General features: G+C 39.1%; 1 protein-coding gene across 1 annotated transcript in view; it reads left to right on the top strand.

Annotated features, from left to right (window-relative positions):
• KCNB2 (potassium voltage-gated channel subfamily B member 2) overlaps positions 1-21,566 on the top strand; it is a 399,258-nt gene that overhangs the window by 11,793 nt on the left and 365,899 nt on the right. The window contains exon 2 of the mRNA XM_044245465.1: positions 16,784-17,466. Coding sequence (XP_044101400.1) covers positions 16,888-17,466 — 579 coding nt within the window. The 5' untranslated portion in view covers positions 16,784-16,887. The remainder of the gene's footprint in view (positions 1-16,783; positions 17,467-21,566) is intronic.

Here is a 21,566-nt window from a genome sequence, read left to right as displayed (position 1 = left end):
GGGCTACCACTGGCAAGATTAGAAGCCACTGGTGGAGTGAGTTGAGGAAGAATATGTTATTTCCAATAGAATTTTTCTCTCATCCCTATTTTCAGAACAGACCTGAGCTTCATAACTTCACAGGAGAGTTGTCTACACCCGTGCTCTCTAATAGAACTGTCGTGGTGTTGGGCATTTTCTGTGTCTGTGCTCCCTGATTCCGCAAGCACTGGCCACATAAGCTATTGAACCCTTGAAATGTGACTTGGGGGACTGAGAAATTAAATTTTTAATTTCAATATCCATATGTGGCTAGTGGCTACCATACAAGACGTGAAGGCCTGGGTTATTATTAGCATGAATTACTTTAGGAAGCACTAAGTTTCAAAAGCAGTATGGTTTAACGTCTAGAAATACCCGCTTACAACCAGCATCAGCCTCCAACTAACCATATATAAACATGCAAGCCATCTGTGGAGACCAATGCCTATTTCGACTCTGTGGAGTATCTCCCAGGTACATCCCCGTGAAGGGATTTGGATGCACTATGACTTGTTTCTATGCATAGGAATTGTTCTTTACCAAAGGCATTTCTTTCTCTATGTGAACTACAAAATATAAAATATTATACAAGTATAGAACATTATCTTTGTTAAGTGTCTAATGTGACCTTAAATACTTTCTCATGCCCACTTTGCCCAGACAGGATATCCTTCCTTCCTTTCTCTCTCTTTCTTCCTTTCTTTCTTCCTCTTTCATTCTTACATTCTTGTCCATCCTATCTCTGTCTCCTTCTATTCATGTTTCTTCCTCTATTCATGTTTCCTCTCTAACCTCTAAAATGACACAGACACAATACTGCGTTCTTTAACAAGTTCCCTTCCTTTTGCATCTTGATTTCTTTTGTGTTTATTTATAAGAGCTATTTTATCAGTTCAGGTTATTAACAAAAAATTCCCTCTGAAATGATAATAGCTCTTGACATGCCAATTGATATATTTTTGGAGATTTCTCAGATACAATAATTTCAATATTTATTATGTAAAGCATGTTACGGTAAAGTATTGTGCTTTTTTTTTTAAATAGTTATCACCTAGATAACATTAGAGTTGCTTTTAATCCTTTGAAAGTTCCCATGTGTCTGGATCTCTTGAATTCTTTGTTCTGCTTTTCACAAAAGAAAAGCACTATCTTCCAGAATGAGAAAAGGGTATTTAGAAGGTACAGTTCTGAAATATAGCAGTAAAGTAACATTGGAGAAGAGATGGTCCATCTTTAGTTCTATTTTCTAGTCTGTATAGTTTAGAACAAATGTGACTAGGGGCTTCAATGCTAAATGTCTTTAGTTCATAAAATCACAATTATTAATTAGGCTACCATTAAATATTAATTTACTTTTGAGATAAATGTCATTTTAAATTTGGAATCCTAGTTTTTTTTTCCCTAAATCTACGGAGAGCGTTTTCATTAGGCTTTATAGAAAGAGTGCACATAGAAAGCTCAGAAGCCATTAAAAAGTTACTTGTTGCTATAAACATTGGTACAGATAGCAGCAATGGCCACGGTCGCCAAACTGTGGAAAGAACCAAGATGCCCTTCAATGGATGAATGGATAAGGAAAATGTGGTCCATATACACTATGGAGTATTATGCCTCCATCAGAAAGGACGAATACCCAACTTTTGTAGCAACATGGACAGGACTAGAAGAGATGATGCTGAGTGAAATAAGTCAAGCAGAGAGAGTCAGTTATCATATGGTTTCACTTATTTGTGGAGCATAACAAATAGCATGGAGGACAAGGGGAGTTAGAGAGAAGGGGGTTGGGGGTAAATTGGAAGGGGAGGTGAATCATGAGAGACTATGGACTCTGAAAAACAATCTGAGGGGTTTGAAGTGGCAGGGGGTGGTGGGAGGTCGGGGTACCAGGTGGTGGGTATTATAGAGGGCACGGATTGCATGGAGCACTGGGTGTGGTGAAAAAATAATGATACTGTTATGCTGAAAATAAATAAATGAAATTGGCATTTTATAACACAGTGTTTGATATAGTTGTAGGTGCTCAGTAAGTCTGTGTCAAATGAATTAGTGAAATAACCATTTAATTCATTAATTCATTTAAGACCTCAAAAACCTTTTAAAATTGCAAATGGTGGCCAAGGCTGTAGCTCACATAAATGAACATTATGCTCCTTAAAGCCCCATGAATTAAGACATCTGTGTCATTTGCTGGTATTTTATACCTTTCCCTTTCTTCACCTTAATATGTTTAAATCAGGTGGAAAGCTTTAATTAGGTGCCAGTTAAAGAAATATTTAAGTCCATAATATTATCTGAGCCTCTAAGACATATGCTAAAAGCACAAATCCAAAAATTCTTGTAATGCTATGGGTTCTTTGAGATCAAGGGCTACCTTACCAAATTTTGTATCCCCTCATTCAGTACATAGTGATAGCCAATTAACACATGGTTTTGGAAGGAAGGGAGGGAATGAGAAAGGAATAATGTACCTAACTCAGTATGTATTATTTGTAATTTTTTATCTTTTCCCATTCTGACCATTATTGAAATAGGAGAAATTATGGATTTATGTTTTAGTCAGGATTCATTAATAATTAGGTTCAATTCATCAGTATTTATAGGCTTACCTAAATATGAGATAGTTGGATTGCTCTTACTTAACTTTCTCCTTTTCCATTATTGTACTTTTATATTTATTTTTGGTGCTTTAAGGTAGCACGGTCTAGTGGAAAAATACAGACTCAGGAACAAGAGAGTTGTCTTCTAGCCCTGACGCTGAATGGACCCTGGGAAAATCACTTCAATCCACTAATGTTGCCCTTCCAAATGCTATGAATTTTATATACATGTTTTGAAGGATTTTATTTATTTGAGAGAGAGAGATAGCGAGAGAGAGAGAGCACAAACAGGAAAGAAAGGAAGAAGCAGGCTCCCTGCTCAGCAGGGAGCCCGTCGCAAGGCTAGATCCCAGGACCCCCAGGATCATGACCTGAGCCGAAGGCAGATACTTACCTGACTGGGGTATTCAGGTGCCCCTGAATTTTATATTTTTAAAGCATCTATCTTGACTATAAATCTCAAATACTAAGGCTAATAATATTACTTTATGAAGTCATTTACTAAAATTTGTTTAGAGGCGCCTTGGTGGCTCAGTCGGGTGTATCTGCCTTCAGCTCTGGTCATAATCCCAGGTCCTGGGATGGAGCCCTGCATGGGGGCTACCTGAGGAGTAGTCTGCTTCTCCCCATGCTTGCTTTCTCTCAAATAAATAAATAAAATCTTTTAATAAAATAAAATTTGTTTAATTTTAAAAATTTAGAACTACAAAAATAGTTGCCAACCCTACCATCTCTATACATAAGAAAATTAGGACATGTAATTTATTTTATTCATGCTTTTTAGACCAAGGGATAGATATAACGGTATAAGAATTATTTGAGTTTTAGTCTTCTGTATAATGCTAAAAATATTCCTCAATATTGGTTCCATATTTCCATTTATTTATCATTCTGAGGCATCCAGAATCCTGCCATTCAAGGAAAATCTCCAGCATCTTATGAAGTTACAGACATGGGAGGATTCGCATTAAGATAATGCTGGACTGGAATCCTGGTACCAGCACTTACTATTGATGTCATCTTGACCAAAGAGCTTACCTTTCTAAGCCTCAGCTTATTTTTTTTTTAAAGATTTTATTTATTTATTTATTTGGGAGAGAACAGAAAGCAGGGGGGAGGGGGAGGTTGAGGACAGGGTGGCAGAGGGAGAGGGGGAGGGGGAGGTTGAGGACAGGGTGGCAGAGGGAGAGGGAGAAGCAGGCTCCCCATTAGCAGGGAGCCTGACATGGGTCTTGATCCCATGATCCTGAAATCATGACCTGACCTGAAGGCAGATGCTTAACTGACTGAGCCACCCAGGTGCCCCTGAGCCTCAGTTTCTTCATTGGTAAATAAAAGATAATAATACCCATCCGTAGGTGGGTTGAGAATTAATGAACATGTTCATTCTGAAAATTAAGGGATAAGCATAGTGGCTGCATATAATAACTATCCAACATGTGGTAGGTGATAAAAATGGTAATTATTAACAAAATTCACAAAGCAAATGAGATCATAACTTTGGCTTTCCTTCATATACATCTCCAAGAATATCCTTACTTTCTAGGAAATACAGTTTCTACTTATGGGCATTTTGATCTTAAGCTGAAATAAAATCCAAATTATAAATCTGAATCTTACAGCAATAGCTTATTTTACCTTGACATACTCTTGGACTATAATCCTGACTACATGAGGCTTGTAGAAGTGAAAAAAGAGTGCTTTTAATATCACCATACCTAAACCCAGTATTATTGACTCTTTGCTTGAAGAAAAAACATTGGGAAAATAATATGACAACATTAAAGAAGAACTGAAAAAAGGGAGAGAAGTCCATAGTTTCATTATTCTTAAATGTAATAGTCCATTCAATGAAAATAATAGGTGTCCTTTATTTATAAATATTTTCACCTTTGCTTCAAAATGACATTCCCTATTGTACTATCAAAACCATAATTTTTAATATTTTTTCCACACTGTTTTCCACATTATTTATTTCAAGACTGTATCATCTGGTATAAGTCACATGAACTCAAGGCTTTCAGTCAGTCCATCTGTGGTCCCAATTTTCACATTTTTATTTTAGAAAATGTTGATGGAATATGATTAGCTCATTTTCTTCATCAAATGCTTTGATATTTTCTTATCAAATTGTGCTAAATTATATTATTAGCAGTAAATTTAGCATCCTAAGATTCTTAGATGTTAGTAGGTCATCTCGTCCATCTGCCTTATGCTCTTACCATTAATTATTTATTATCATTGTAGTTCCCTAGCATTTTATACAACAGAGACACATGGTAGATTGAGAAAGGGAGCAGGGGCAAGGGGAGGAATATTTATAAAGTGCCATACACAGATGGATGCTTAATAAATGGTGTTTAATGATCCTCACTGATGACAAGGGTGGATGGAAAACATTAATTATAAGGGATGTGGAGATGGATGTCTGTAGTTCAGTGAGCCTCTTTCCTTTTCTACTTAATGCACAGAATAAAAATCAAGCAAACGATTACTTGTGACACATTCTGATTTTTTAAATTAGTTTCATTAATGAAGGATACCATTGATCTGTTAGAAACTGCTTTTCCATGTTAGAAGCTAGAACACGTGACAGCATTGTGAGCATGGACGGTCCGGACTGTGGCTTTGGCTACACCGAGCATCCTAAGGCAAATTTTGGCCATAGTCTTCTTTGAGTCTGAAGATGTGGCTACCCACATATTGTGATTTGAATATGTTGGGAAAGATTTCTCCCTTTTTTTTTTTTTTAAGATTTTTATTTTATCTATTTGATAGAGATCACACGTAGGCAGAGAGGCAGGGAGAGAGAGAGGAGGAAGCAGGCTCCCCGCCAAGCAGAGAGCCCAATGCAGGGCTCGACCCCAGGACCCTGAGATCATGACCTGAGCCTAAAGGCAGAGGCTTTAACCCACTGAGCCACCCAGGCGCCCCGATTTCTACCTTTCAACTTAAGCTATTTTCCCAACCCAAATACTACTCTGCTTTTTATTTCCATTACCATTGGGTCATTCCTTTGATTATACTTTGTCCTCTTCATATAGTCTTTCCATGGCAATACTTTATATTACTTAGAAAGAGAAAAGATCGTTGTTAAAGGATGTAAGCTTACCTCTTGGCAGGGGTGGGGGGGAGAGGACTCACTAACTCTGATACTTCCTTTCCTTTTACTTTTCTTTATTTTCTTTTTCGTGGAAATTCAATCTCATTTTCTCTTCTGGCTTGCATATTTCTGTTTATTAGCTTATACTGAGAAATAGAAAATTCACTTTTGCAAAATTTTAAACTTAAGAAATTGAAAGGGTGGGGTCACCTGGGTGGCTCAGTCGGTTCAACATCCCCCTCTTGTCCAGAAAACCTAGTTCTTATCTTGAACCCAGCCCTTGGCAAGACAGATAAATAAGGGCAGGTAGAACTTCTAAACAAATTGGAAGTCACCAAAATAAACTGATGTTAACTAAAACATTTGACCAAAAACAAGGATAATAGTGCCTTGAAATTCATTATTCACTCATTCATTCATTCTCTTGGATAGTCTACAAAATTTGTTAATCATTTGCATGCCAAAGTTGCAAATATGGGTAAGAGAAGCTTAATACTTTTAAGAACTCACAGCCAAGAAGGCATTTTCAGTTAAAGCTCACATGGAACCTTCTTCTCCATTGTAGTTTTTTTCACTGTTGTAGTCAGTTGCTTGTGTGTTTGTGTAAAATGCCTATCTACCTCCATTAGAATATAACTCTGAAAAACAATCTGAGGGTTTTGAAGGGGCAGGGGGTGGGAGGTTGGGGGAACCAGGTGGTGGGTATTAGAGAGGGCACAGATTGCATGGAGCACTGGGTGTGGTGCAGAAACAATGAATACTGTTACGCTGAAAAAAATAAATAAATAAAAAAACCCCCAAAAAACAAAAAACAAAAACACCCCCAAAAAACTAACCTTATTATTTTTATCTGTTTTACAGAATAAATAAAACTCAAACACAGGAAAAAAAAAAAAAGAATATAAGCCTCTTGATGTCAGAGACTGCATCTCCGTCAGAGTACGGCTCATAAATATTTGCTGAATGAATGAATAAAAAGAATGAATAAATGAATAGTTATGATACAAGATAAAAGCATTATAACATATAGAACAACTTTTAATCCATTATGGCAGAAGAGATTAATTCACCCTGGAACAAAATATTTTTTCTTAATCTTAAATAATGAATAAGGATTTATCAGATGGAGAATGCACAAAAGAGCCTTTCAGACACGATAGTCACATTGGATTTGGAGAGTGGCAGGTCATATGGAGTAGCTGGAATGAGAGTATGATTTTTAAATAAATGTTAAGTAATATATAAATCTGATCATTTACTTTTTCATTCAAAAATATCATGATGGGTCTACTTCATGCCAAGCACTTGGGATACAGTGATGAATAAGATGAGATATGATTCCTGCCTTCAAGGAACTTAGAGTCTATTGAAGAGGATGCATATTTATCAAATAGTCAAAATACTCATTCCAGGGGCACCTGGGTGGCTCAGTCAGTTAAGCATCTGCCGTCAGCTCAGGTCATGACCCCAGGATCCTGGGATGGAGCCCCGAGTCAGGCTCCCTGCTCAATGGGGACCCTGCTTCTCCCTCTCCCTCGGCCCTTCCCCCCTGCTCATGCTCACTCTCTCTTGCACTGTCTCTAATAAACAAATAAAATCTTAAAAAAATACTCATATATACTCAAAAATAAATACAAAACTGCTGTTGTGACAAGTGCTGTAGGTACAAGGCACCTAATTCTATGTAAGTTCTTAAAATAAGATTATTTTATAGTCAAGGTAATCAGGGGATGTTATCTAAGATGTGATTCTTGAGTTGATATCTGAAGGTGAAGAGGGAAGAAAATAGAAGATGTGCAAATTCCTTGTGGCAGAAGAGTAGTGCATGAAAAGAAATGAATGAAAAAGTCAGAACAAAGAACGAGAGGGAGTAAGGTACATGATATAGAAAACTGCAGAAAGAAGTCGATGACAGACCTTGCAGTCTTTGTATGTAGTGTGTCTTTATCCAGAGAGTGGGAAGCATGGGAACATCTTCTGTAGGAAGTGACCCCAGTCTGCTGGTGTAGGGGCTGCTGTGTGCAGAATTGACTGAAGGGATCCACAGCAGAAGGGGTTAGTTATCATAAGAACTAGTACTCAGAAGAGAGAGGTAATGAGAGAATGATTCTGTGAAGTTCACCTCTCTTCATAAGAACACAATCAAGTTGCCTGACTTCAGCTATTAGCCTTTAAAGAAATCAACAATATAAAGGAAATAGCACATCTCAGCTTAGTGTAGTTTGAATCAGTATTTTGATATGGGGGTAGACAAAAAATAAAAGCTTTTAAAAATGGGCTATAAGGGACGCCTGGGTGGCGCAGTTGGTTAAACGACTGCCTCCGGCTCAGGGCGTGATCCAGGAGTCCCGGGATCGAGTCCCACATCAGGCTCCCAGCTCCATGGGGAGTCTGCTTCTCCCTCTGACCTTCTCCTCGCTCATGCTCTCTCTCACTGTCTCTCTCTCAAATAAATAAAATAAAATCTTAAAAAAAAAATAAAAAATAAAAATGGGCTATAAGGTGAAAAGCAAAGAACAATGAGGTGGGATGTAATAGAAAGAGACTTACATAGGCATTTAGAGATCTGGGTTCTAGTCCAAGTTCAGCAGCTACCAGAAAGAGAGATCAGCCAAGTCACATGACCTCATTGGATCTTGGTTTGGAAACCTGGAAATAAGGAATTGGACTAGAACGTATACAAGTTCCCTTTGCCACATTTTGTAACTCTACTCTCCAAACTGAGGGTATATAAAGTATGGTATAATGTTTAGGTCATAGAAACTAATCCTAGGTCAGACTCACTATTTATATTTTTAATGAAAACCACATGGCCTTTTAACATGTTCAATTATGAGAAGTAAGGGACCAGAAGGTAATTGGAAATTGTATTTTTGATATTAAGGGGAGCCCAACTGAGAGAAACATCCCTTGTCTAGAATGTTACTACTGGGCGCTCCTGGGTGGCTCAGTTGTTAGGCATCTGCCTTTAGCTCAGATCATGATCCCAGAGTCCTGGGTTCAAGCCCCGAGTCAGGCTCTCTGCTCTGTGGGACACCTGCTTCTCCCTCTCCCACTCCTCCTGCTTTTGTTCCCTCTATCGCTGTGTCTCTCTCTGTCAAATAAATAAAATCTTAAAAAAAAAAAAGAATATTACTACTGAACATTCCAGATTAATCATTCCTTGATCTAAAAACTAATTTTAGTGGAAGAAACCTAACAAATATTCAAATCCTTTCCAAATATCATGAACATTTTTTAAATTTGGTTTTATAGAGGCTAAATTTAACTTAGGCCGAACACCCAGAGGGCATTATGAAATTTAAGTTCATCACCCAAATTGAAGATTGTGTCATCCACATAGAACTGAAGTTTGTAGTTTTTATCAGGATATGACAGGGTGGCCCAGCCTTGTTTTTGTTACTTTCAATGGCACCAGTAGTTTTTCCATTGGTTGCCTTTTTCATTTTTCTCATTGCCTTTCATCTTTATTTATCCCCTTCACTGCATTGTGACTCTGGGAAGATGTTTGCAAAAAGAAACATTTAAAAGAACACATCTTGAGCCCCAGTGTAAAGGGCATTTTTACCTACATAATAGAAAAGTCTTCCATCACCTGAATGGCTGAATGTTCCTCTAAATGTTTTAGCCTTTTTTGTGTGTTTGGAAACAGACTGAAAATTTCAAGCCACGACTATACCTTGTAGTTTATAAAAGGCCCAAGTTGCATTATAATATCAGTATTATATTTTTCAAAGTATATTTTTGTCAGCTATGTCTTATGAAAAAAAAACCTGTTTCTAAAGGCAAACCTAGTGTTTTACTCTCTAATTATAGCAAATATATATATATATTTAGATCCGACATATATATATATATATGTCGGATCTAAATATTTAAATAGTTCTCTATTCCGATGAAGAACAATCATATTATGTGTCTAAATAAAATGGTTTATTTATAAATTTGGTTATTCAGAGACATCTGTGATATTGAAAGACACTCATATTGCATATTCTACTTATTACTTGTCTTTTCCCCTTCTTATTGCAACACAATGCTTCCTCTGACCACTGAAAGCAAAGCTTTTAGGATTTTGTTTGAGTGTATCTAAAAAAAGCATCGGTTATATCAAGGATAAAAGTCCTGGATTTTTTTTAAACTAAGGACTGAATATTTGTGCTAAAATCAAGGAACATATTGGTATTAACAGCTTTTGATTGCAGAAAAGAAAGGCTGCCTTTCACCTTTCTGATGACAAGGACAATGTATCAGTTATTACTAGAATTTGATATATTAAAAAACAATAAACACTATGAAATTCATTGATCTTTCTGGCGAGGTTCTGAAGTAATTCAGCGGGTTTGTTGACTTTCTTAGGATAACTGAGTTTCCAGGACTTTCCTTTTAGTACTATCTTTCTCCAGTGAATCTGATTCATTTTTAACTTGTTATGACTTTATTTTTTTTATTAGTAAATTCTGGGAGTCATTTCAGAGATTTCAGGAAGTACTAAAACTTTTTTTTTAAGAAGCAGTGATTATATTTTCTTTTCTTTTAACATTTTATTTACTTATTTATTTGACAGAGAGATTGAGATCACAAGCAGGCAGAGGCAGGCAGAGAGAGAGGGGGAAGCAGGCCTCCTGCTGAGCAGAGAGCCGGATGCTGGGGTCGATCCCAGGACCCTGAGATCATGACCTGAGCCAAAGGCAGAGGGTTTAACCCACTGAGCCACCCAGGCACCCCACTGATTATATTTTCAACCTATAGTTACAGTGCTTTTCTCTCCAGGTTTCTACTATGTATATAACTTTGTGGTTCTCTGAACCAGACATAGCTATTATCAAAAAAGATTTCTTTACTACTTAATACCATACATGAAAATTTAAGAAAATGCCTTAGCTCTACATAAAGTGCTTTCAACTTTAAGGTCTCAGAGCTGCCTGTGTGCAAATGCCTGCTCAGTGTGTACTAGCAACACAGAAATGAAATGTTAAACATCGCTTAGATCTTTAAAAGGATTGGCTTTGCATCTTCACAGGATCACACATGGGACTTATTGTGCCTTGCTACCCTAAGGAAGTGTCAAGTATATGACATAATGGTAGTATTTTTGAGAGTACAGTAAACTACCCCCCACCCCCCTTCCCGCAGCCGCCGCAACCTGCAGTCTCAAGCTGTAATTACGATGCCATGATCCCAAAGTTGTGTTTTGTCAGGTTTGGCCCTGAACGGGTTGGCAGCATAATTTCACGCTGCTGGTAGGAGCACAGTGCAGCTGTGCAAAACGAGAATGTTTGTTGTTGTTTATTGTTTAAAGAGTCGCTTTTTTCTCCAACAGACTAATGAAGGGAATTTTAGTACATTTGCACGGGTCGACTGATCGTTACAAGCTTGACTTTTCAATTAATCAAGTGAGGTGAAATAAATCAACAAACTGCCATAAGAAAAGGTTCACTGAGATTTTGCCCATGAAATAAAAAGTCAGAGCGCCTGGGTGGCCCAGTGGGTTAAGGCCTCTGCCTTCTGCTCCGGTCATGATCCCAGGGTCTGGGGATCAAGCCCCGCATCAGGCTCTCTGCTCGGGGCGGGGGGTGGGGGGGGTGGGGGGGGTGGGGGGGTGGGGGTGGAGCCTGCTTCCCTTCCTCTCTCTCTGCTTGTGATCTCTGTCTGTTAAATAAAACAGATCTATTCTATTAAAAAAAAATAAATAAAAGTATTCAGTTTGTAACTATTAGGGCATATCAATTTTACACAGTTGCATAACATCTACATCATTTGAACATTGAATTAGTACATTTTATAGTGTACTTTTATACTAAATTGAACTAGATGATAAATTTTTATGGAGTAAAATGAGGATGATAGACACAGTTTCACTTATAAAGCTAAATGTGAGAAAATGGCGCATCATATCCATTTTAATTACTAAAATTAAAAACATAAATTTTGCGAGCTCTTAAGAGTGTCAAGACGCAGTACCTAACCCAGAGGAAACAGACAGGATCATTGTTAGAAGTAAAATTAATATAGCGGAAAGAACATAGATGAAAAATGAAAAGTCAAAATATGGAAAATTAACTAAACACTAAATAATAGAAGTGAAACTTTTATGATGTTCTGAAGGTAGTTTCAAGCTCTGGTAAATACTCAAGGGTTTCTTAAAAGGAAACATGGAAACCACCTCATTTTAAAGAAATCAGGAAAAAAGATTTTCATTGACTCTGAGGTAGTAGGATATTTCACTTTTTTTTTTCCAATTTATTTATTTTCAGAAAAACATTATTCATTATTTTTTCACCACACCCAGTGCTCCATGCAAGCCGTGCCCTCTATAATACCCACCACCTGGTACCCCGGCCTCCCACCCCCCCGCCACTTCAAACCCCTCAGATTGTTTTTCAGGATATTTCACTTTTATCTAAAGTGAGGATAATGTGTGGAGTGGAGGGTGGTAAAAAATCACAGAATCATAGTGGGAGGAAAGATTAGCCAAGTGTCATAGGATATTAATGATCTGTAGGCATAAAATGCCATTATTTAATGGGTGAGGAAACAAGTCCAACCAGAAGGGTGAGGGGAGGCAGAAACTCAGCCCAACTGGACCCAGGGGTCCTGAGGCTCAGAGCAGAGCCCCCTGTGCAAGCTCATACAACTTCCCATACAGAGCAACTCAGTATCGATGTTTTTCTGGAGGGAGATATGGTGTTTTCTGCTTAAGAGATTTTCATATTAAGACCTTCAAAAAATTTTTGAAGTGGGGGCACCTGGGTGGCTCAGTGGGTTAAGCTTCTGCCTTCAGCTCAGGTCATGATCTCAGGGTCCTGGGATTGAGCTCAGCAGGGAGCCTGATTCCTCCTCTCTCTGCCTGCCTCTCTGCCTACTTGTGATCTCTGTCTGTCAAATAAATAAATAAAAATTTTTTTTGAAGTGGGTATAAGTCTGAAATTATATAGTTTGGTTTTTGTGGTTTGTCAAAGGCTCTGAGGACAGAAAAATCTAGGGAATAAGATCAGAAGAGAGGGAAATCAATGGGAGAAAATTAAGCAATGGTGCAAGACAGACAGGAAGGTGGGAGAGGAAATCCACAGAGGAAGAAAGAGAAGGGAGAATGACAGGCAGGGGGCCAGACAGAAAGGCTGAGTGCATTTCTGAGGTACCGTCCTCTGTACTTGACTTCAACTACAGGCTCCAGAGGCAACCATTTGTTTTCCATGATTATTCTGAGTACCTGAGGAACTCTGTCAACACTGTTCAGAGCTCTTCAACAGCTCCAGAATTTGGGCCTCTGAGCCTGCACTACTTATCAGATAACAAGCAGAACTTTCTGCCAAAGGAAAATAAAAACTTCCAACCACGGTTAACAGTAATCAGAGCAGACCATCTTTTAAGTCTTAAGAAAATCAAATCAGTGGGTCACATTCTCTCATCCTAAGTTTCTCTACCTCTGCTTTGAAGATGGGGCATTGAATTTCAGTTGCCTTTTATTCTGGGATTTGCAGTCAACACTGGATTTCCTATAATAGAAAGTTTTTGATCAGTAAAAGAGATATTGTGAAATTTAAGTCTTATGACCTCTCTTCACTTGAGACACACAACGTACAAAAAGGAAAGTCACTGGAAATCATCTGTGAAATTATCTGAGACAAATGGTGACTATGAAATAGCATTTATGCTTTTAATAATGATTTTTGTAAAAAGATTTTACTTATTTATTTATTTGACACAGAGAGAGAGAGATCACAAGTAGGCAGAGAGGCAGGCAGAGGGAGAGAGGAAACAGACTCCCTGCTGAGCAGAGAGCCCAATGCGGGGCTCGATCCCAGGACCCTGAGATCATGACCCAAGCCGAAGGCAGAGGCTTAACCCACTGAGCCACCCAGGCCCCTAATAATGACTTTGATCAGAAAGCAAGTCCCACTAAGTCCTGGCACTGGAACAGGAGATGTTTGTGTCAGTGTTGGGGTGTGTTCTCACCCTTTTCAGAAAACCTCTAATATGATATTCTGGTCAGTTAAAAAACTGCTTATCTTTTTCTCATTAGGATGACATGATATTCCAGAAAGAGTAAATTCATTTTATATGAATTTGTAGCCAAATTAAAAATGGATTAGCCTTTATTATTCGTGCGGACTGTTCACATAATCTGTGTGAGCTGCTGAGATGTCATTGAGTCTACAACCAAGTTATTTAATGCAGAACAAACAATCAGATTGGCTACCATAACTGCCCCATTTCTAATATTTTCAGTTGTTTTCCCTGATCCTGAGACTGTTGCTCAATTTTGTGTATGTGTATATATACCTATTCCCTTGTCACCCGAATACAAAATTTGGACATGGGCGTCAGTGGCATCCAAGATACATGCTGTGAGGTTCAGAAAAGGTGGGACCAACAGTTCTTCACCTCTGGACTTAAAATTTACTGGAGAAGACAGAACGTATGGATAGGGAAACAGTTAATTGCTAGCATTTACTTAATAGACACTAGGGTAGCTTTTTTTCTTTTTTTAAAGATTTTGTTTTATTTATTCAACAGACAGAGAACACGGGTATGCAGAGACAGGCAGAGAGAGGAGGAAGCAGGCTCCCTGCGGAGCAGAGAACCCGATGCGGGGCTCGATCCCAGGAGTCTGGGATCATGACCTGAGCAGAAGGCAGAGGCTTAACCCACTGAGTCACCCAGGCGCCCCAACACTAAGGTAGCTTTTAATCTCAGTTTTCTTCCTGTGACTGGAAAGCAAACTTAAAATGAGAAATCTAAATTTTCTTATTCTGTTCAGTTATACCTCCCTGTAGTGAGCACCTCACATAAACTATCTCATTGAATCATCATAATACTGCTGTGGTACTGTAGATACTGATATCCTCATTTTGCAGAGTAAGAAATTAAGTCTCAGAGAATTTAAGTTATTTGCCCAATCACTGTGGCTCATCGTTGTTTTTGTAAAAATAGGTATTTTTGTCATCTGTGATGACAGTGTGTATGTATTTACCTAACTTATTTCTGTCACCATGTGGCTGGAAAAAAAAAACCCTCTCAATTCAAGTGTATTTATGGGTGGTATAGGAAACATTTCTGACATAGTCCAGCCATCTTTTTTTTTTTTTTTCATAAATGTGACTTATTTTAATTTCAGAGGATACTTGACTTCCAGATGGAGAAATAAATTTAACTTATAGGAGTGGAGAAATCAGAGACATGCAGACATTGGTGTGTATCTTAGGAGAGAGTTCTAATTATAAGGACCTCTTAGATCTAAGAGTTTTTCCCCTTGGTATAAGGGCATTGGCTGTGAAACATGGTGTTTTACATTAAAAGTGGTGTTTTGGATGTATTGCTTGAAGCACCATGATTTTCTGTAAAAACATAGGAGAAGATCAAATAAGAAGATCCTTGCTGCCGAAGATCAAAATAATAGATCAACAAGAGGGACTAACTAGAGCAGTTATGTTTTAAAGATTTAGTACCCAGGAGAAAAGGCTGTGGGGCAAAAGAATACGCGTGCGCGCACGCACACACACACACACACACACACACACATATTCTGACAGATATACTATGTACACACAAACATATACACATTTAACATGTAAACATGGATTCATTTGAGGCAGGTCATTCAAATAACCCCATTTATGCATTTCTCTGGCCGTAAGCATTAGCCCTATTAGATCTTTTGTCATCTGTTTTGTGGAAAACAAAGAATTGATGCATTATTTAACATTTATTTAACTGTCATGGGGCGCCTCGGTGGCTCAATGGGTTAAGCCTCTGCCTTTGGCTCAGGTCATGATCTCAGGGTCCTTGGATCGAGCCCCGCATGGGGGCTCTCTGCTCAGCAGGGAGCCTGCTTCCTCTCCTCCCCACCCCTGCTTGCCTCTCTGCCCACTTGCAATTTCTTTCTGTCAAATAAACAAATAAAATCTTTCAAAAAAAAGCTCTCACAATCTATAAGTGCTTAGTATTAAGGATATGAAAGACTTTGTCTTTAAGAGCTCCCCTCATCTTGTGGGAAAAGTGTTACTGCATTGGTATGATGAAACAGAAGTGACATTCAACAGAGGTTTCATGATCCTAGAGGAGGGATATCATGGAGGGCTTTCTGGAGGATGTGATTGATGTCTGAGATCAATCTTGAAGAGCAAGCAGCAGTTAGTAAAAAGGAAATGGGAAATGTAGAAGCCCTTCCAGGATACAGCATGAAGAAAGCTCCAGAAACTTGAGACAGAAGGATGTATGTAGTCTGGGGTTGCTGGAATATAGTGATGTTGGAGGGATGAGAGGTGAGGGTGGAGGGGTAGGCCAGTCTGAATAAGGCTAACTGTTCTTTACAATGCCAGTAATGATGAATCTTTGTAGGACTGAAAGCATGGCTTGGGCCAATTTTGTATCTTAGCAGATCATTCTGGTAACTATGTGGAGAAAGGTTTTTAGGTTGTCAATACCAGAGCTTGGGATCCAATTTAAGAGGCTGTTGTAGAAATGTAAGCAAGAGGTGATGAGGGCTTGAACCAAAATCATGGTTCAAGGGTAACAGGGACTGGGTCATGGTGGTGGGGCACTTAAACAATGTTTAGAAGGTGCAGTTGGTTAGACCTGCTTCTTAATTGTATGTAGACAGATCGATCGGGACTTTGCAGAGTTTTAGCTCAGGTGGCTGGCTGTGGGGATGTGGAGGGCCAGAAATCTGAAATGGAGAAGGAACAGGAACTAGTTGGGCAAGTTGGAGTTGTGGGTAGGTTAGTGTAAGGTGTTGGTTGTTCATCTAGAACGAGATGACCAACGCGTAGATATGTTAGTCCAGAGCTTGAGAAAGTGGTCTCCGGTGATAAATTTGGGAGTTACCACCTTCTAGATGTATAAAATTGAATACACAGCCTCTTCTGTGTGTGAAGCACATTGTATTGTCTTTTTCTCTTTTCTTGTACCTTGGGGCAATGATTCCTATCTCCATTAATACACAGTAATTACTATTAGACCTCCTGGTTGTGCATGAACAACAGAGCGATCTCAAAGAATGGGAAATGCTGTAGGGAAGTGGAAGTAACCAAGTGACTGTTGTTCCTTTTTTCTCTAGTTGTGTTGGTGGAAATGCCTGCCTCAGAAGGCTATCACTTCAGCTGACACTCCCACAGCTCATTCTTTTGAGGAGCCTGGCTCTGTGGCTTTGTCCAGTTCAAAATGGCAGAAAAGGTCCCCCCTGGCTTAAACAGGAAGACTTCAAGATCAACACTGTCCCTTCCACCAGAACCTGTGGACATCATTAGGAGCAAGACATGCTCGCGGAGGGTTAAAATCAACGTGGGGGGCCTCAACCACGAAGTTCTGTGGAGAACGTTGGACCGGCTGCCCCGGACGCGCTTGGGGAAGCTCCGGGACTGCAACACGCACGAGAGCCTCCTGGAGGTGTGTGATGACTACAACCTCAGCGAGAACGAGTATTTCTTTGACCGGCACCCGGGGGCCTTCACTTCCATTTTAAACTTCTACCGGACGGGCAAACTCCATATGATGGAAGAAATGTGCGCGCTCTCATTTGGCCAAGAGCTTGATTACTGGGGGATTGACGAGATCTACCTGGAGTCCTGCTGCCAAGCCAGGTATCATCAGAAGAAGGAGCAGATGAACGAAGAACTGAGGCGGGAGGCCGAGACCATGCGAGAGCGGGAGGGAGAAGAGTTTGATAACACCTGCTGCCCGGAGAAGCGGAAGAAGCTCTGGGACTTGCTGGAGAAACCCAACTCATCAGTGGCTGCAAAGGTATGAAAAGCGGAGTGTTGCTTTCCTTGGTGTGCGGTCAAAAAGGGGTTGCTTACCTTCCAGTGAGCATGATTGTCCTCTTTTGAGATGTTCTGGTAAGACAGTACAGAATGTGCCTGCTGGGTGAGAAACACTTTCCAGAAGCTGATGTAGTCTGAGTTATTCTTCTTGTGAAATGGCACGCAATGGCTTACTCTGTCTTAACTATCGATATTGGGTCAGAACAGGCCTGGGCAACAGAGTCTGGAAGGGTTCTGGTGGCGGCGGCGCTGCGTGGTGGCCGTGGCTGGAATTTGCGGAGAGTGCTGGCTGGGGTCCTGCGGAAGGCTGGGGCCTGGGCTCCTTCCTGGATAGAGGTGAGGTCTGTCCTTGAGGACAGAGGAGGTGCCTCTTGGCCTGGTTCTCTAGAGGATCAGTGAAAGAGAGAGTGGAGTGTGACCTCGTGTAGCTCAGGGGGCTACTAGGCCCCACGCCTGAGAAAAGGGCCATCTCCTTTTGCTGTGTAAGGAGCGAGTCAATGTCCACAGTGCATCCATTTACCTCCCTTGTGAGGTCTGCTCTGATGGTGGTGTTTCTGACTGTGGGTGTATCGGGGTTTTTTTCCACAATTGACGTATTACCCTACCTCAGAGCTCATCGTGGTTGCTTACCATCAAGGTAAATTCATGTTTCCATTGTGCCTGCATACATCTCAATCTCAGAGTAAGTTTGTTTTGCCACGATTTGCAGCATTTAATTCAACAGCACGATGCTGTTTATCTAATTTTATTTACAACTTTGAGGGTTAGCTCAAACTGATTTTTCATCCCATATATTTACTTTTGTATTGCAATATGAATTGTGAACACAATGTCAAGAGTCGTCTTGAACTGCAGAGGCTTCGTGTTGGTATTTTGTGCATATTAGATGAAAGTGGAATATGGAATAGAGAAAAGAAAAATAGCAGAAAAACGTGTCACCATGTGAATTCTTTAAATTGCTTTGAAGTTTTTCAGTGGTTCTTTCTTTAAAAACAGTGAAGATGATGAAAATGTAATAGACCATATGTGCCTTTTGATTGGAAATTAAGGTCGTATATGATAATTTACAACATGTAAATTATGTAAACAATCAACTGAAGGCAGATGGTCATAAAACTGCTTCTGCCATGTTTGATATGCCTAGTGTTGCATCCTGGTGACTTCTAAAGGCATTTTACTTTTTGACCAGAACGTGGAAGTCAGTGGAATAAAATATGTCTCTGTTGTACATAATGAGGAAATGCACATCTTGTAGCAAACAGAAAGATTTCCACTAGGCCTTTTTGTTGTTATGAATAATGTTTACTTCTCTTTATCCATAGGAAAGAAAGAAATGTGCTACACTTGTGGGTTTGGGTTGAGAAAGGTTACTGCTCATTGCAGTGTCAAGCATTAGGTTACATATTTGAGTCACTGCTGAAAGTATAGAGTGCATTTTAAAGATGAAGGAGATAAACTCTGGATATAAAGGAGTGTTTGGGATGCTAAATGAACTCTTTCAGACCTTTAGGCAACTGTGGGCTAAGTCATTGTTCCATCAGATGTTCCAAAGGGTGTCAGCCACAAATGCAAAAATCAGCAGCTAAACCAAAGGAAATGTGAAGGTTAATATGGCTTATTTGCTTATAACAGTGTTATTAACACATACCTAAAATTAAGTACTGTTATAGAAAAGATTTGAAGGTATATACATTTGTTTTTCTGAAGCATTTCCCTTGAGGATAGAATACGGTCAATAACTGACTTCCCAGATGAGGGAGTTCACTGAATCTCTAAATTTTAGAATTTAATCGAGTTTTAGAATGTAGAATTTAATAGAAATTTTAGAATTTAATAATGGCCTATTACAGTACACTGTTCTATACACCTCCATGTCAGATAGATTATTGGAACTCGCTTCAAATTATGTATGTACGGATAAAAGATCTACCTACAAATTATACCCAGCAGCTCAGGACATTGGTTTTGGAAATTTTAATGTAGTTATAAATAATAAATTTGTTTCCAAATTATTAATCAAGCCAAGTGAATCTTTGCCAACCTAAGTAGATTCTTTACTAAATTTTCATAAGGGATTGATATCTGTTTATTTCAAGATCTACATTTTCTTCTCTGTTTGAATGGTGAAATATAATAGAAATTATTTACATTTGATTATGTGGTAGTTTAGTGAAAGTATTGTTCATTTGTCTGAGGTTTGGAACCTTTTTGAAAACAGCTCGGTATGATGTCTTATATAAATCACTACCTTTTCCTGTACTCTTCTGGAATCATATAACTTGTTAAGTCAGTGTACAGAAATCAGTGGCTTTCTTATACACTTCTCTAGAATAATTCTTGATGAAATGAGTGCTATGCGTGAATAGTATTTTTACAACTTAGGAACAATCTGTTTTGCTAAAACTGTAGTAGTATGATACTCTAGCCATCACTATTTGGGTTATGGGTACATCAGGATCCTGCTTATGCTACGAAACTCTTGTGTTGGAATGCTTGGAATCTGTGTGTTTTCCCTAACTTGCTTAGAAGGTGAGATATCTTTGGAGGAGAGTATCTGTTTACCTTGCCTCTGCAATGATAGCTTACTCAGTTGGGTAGTTGAGTTGAACATATACAGAATGCTCTGTGTGGGCAACACACATTAAAGTGGACATGTAGAAAAACACTCCCTTCTCTCGAGAATTTAAAATATATTTTCTTAGCTTGAACAGGAATTTCATATCCTTGAAACCATTTGTTTTCTTCCCTTTTCATTTTTCTGTCTTTTATAATTTATTGAATATTTCTGTAATGAAGTTTGAAGTTATGAGTTTACTCGCCAAATCCCTAGCATAGAAGGAAAACTTGACCTTTTCTATCAAGTATTCCACAAGAGGTTAAAATATCTATTCAGTGACATGGAATAAATACCCAGTAATCAATTCAGTAACAGTCATTCAGCCCAAGCTATGTGCATCGACTGTGATACACAAAATTATTGCAAGGCCCCTCGACCTGTTGTGTTTTGTCCTTGGGTATGACCCTGAAAATAACAACTTGGCTCTTACAGAACATGCTTCTTGGTGTCACTTCTATTAATTGAACTTTGTAGTATATAAACAACTGAAAAAAATACCCAAACAGAATTTAAACAGGTATATCTTCACTGCCAATATTTCACAAATTAACATTTTTACACATACCCAGAAGAACATGAAATGTCATTGTGCTTTTCACAAAAAAATAACAGGGCTAATAGAAAATGTTCTTTCATCGTTTTCTGTGATGCAGTATGATCTGGTAACATGACACGAGTTTATATCTGTATGATGGACTTTGGGTTCTTTCAGTCTTGTTAGTTTATGTTGGTGACTGTCTGTATACCCTCACGTAGAGATAACGTACAAAGTTGACATCTGAGGCAATTTGTGAGTGTGGGGCCCACCAAGTGTGTCTACAGGAGGACTGGCCCAGAGCTCTGGGTTACCATGACATGGAATTGCTGCTTCTGGCATGCCTTTCATAGGAATGTGCAAGGGGAGAAGATGGGCTTAACTGGCTGCCAGTTTCCTGGGCAGTGAATTGGAATTAGACTTGATCCTGTATCTTTTCCAGCCCTGGGCAATTTAGTCAGCCTCTGGCTTGGAAATATTTTTTCTCCCTTTTCTTGGGCCTTTTCCCAAAGGGACCACAGTAGCTGTTTGTCTTTAAATTTTGCATTATAGATAACTTCACTCTAAGAGGTGTTTGAAAGCCTTTAAGGGAAGCAGATCCTATGGCACATGGGATTGTCTTTTTTTGTGATGAAATGACAACCAGCAACCAATAAGGAGCAGGGCCTTCCTGAGAGCTGAAAGGAAAGAGGCTCAGTACTAGATGGTGCCTTCACTTTAGATCTCTAAAGAAGGTCAAGGACAAAGGACATCCATTGTGTCTTCAGGCAAAGCCACTTAGGAGAGGGCTCAGCCTCCTGAGGCAAGCCTCAGCCTGGGCACAGACAAGGATATGGTGTTCGGAGAAAATGCTGGCCAATGGGCCCGTCTCAAGTGTCAGGTCAGGAGGCTAGACTTTAGCCCTTATTTGATAAGAACAGTATAAGGC

This window comes from Neovison vison, chromosome 4 (assembly GCF_020171115.1).
Source record: "Neovison vison isolate M4711 chromosome 4, ASM_NN_V1, whole genome shotgun sequence".
Classification (NCBI taxonomy): Eukaryota; Metazoa; Chordata; class Mammalia; order Carnivora; family Mustelidae; genus Neogale; species Neogale vison.
The sequence above is the reverse complement of the archived record's forward strand: the minus strand, read 5'-3'. Positions and strand labels throughout refer to the sequence as shown.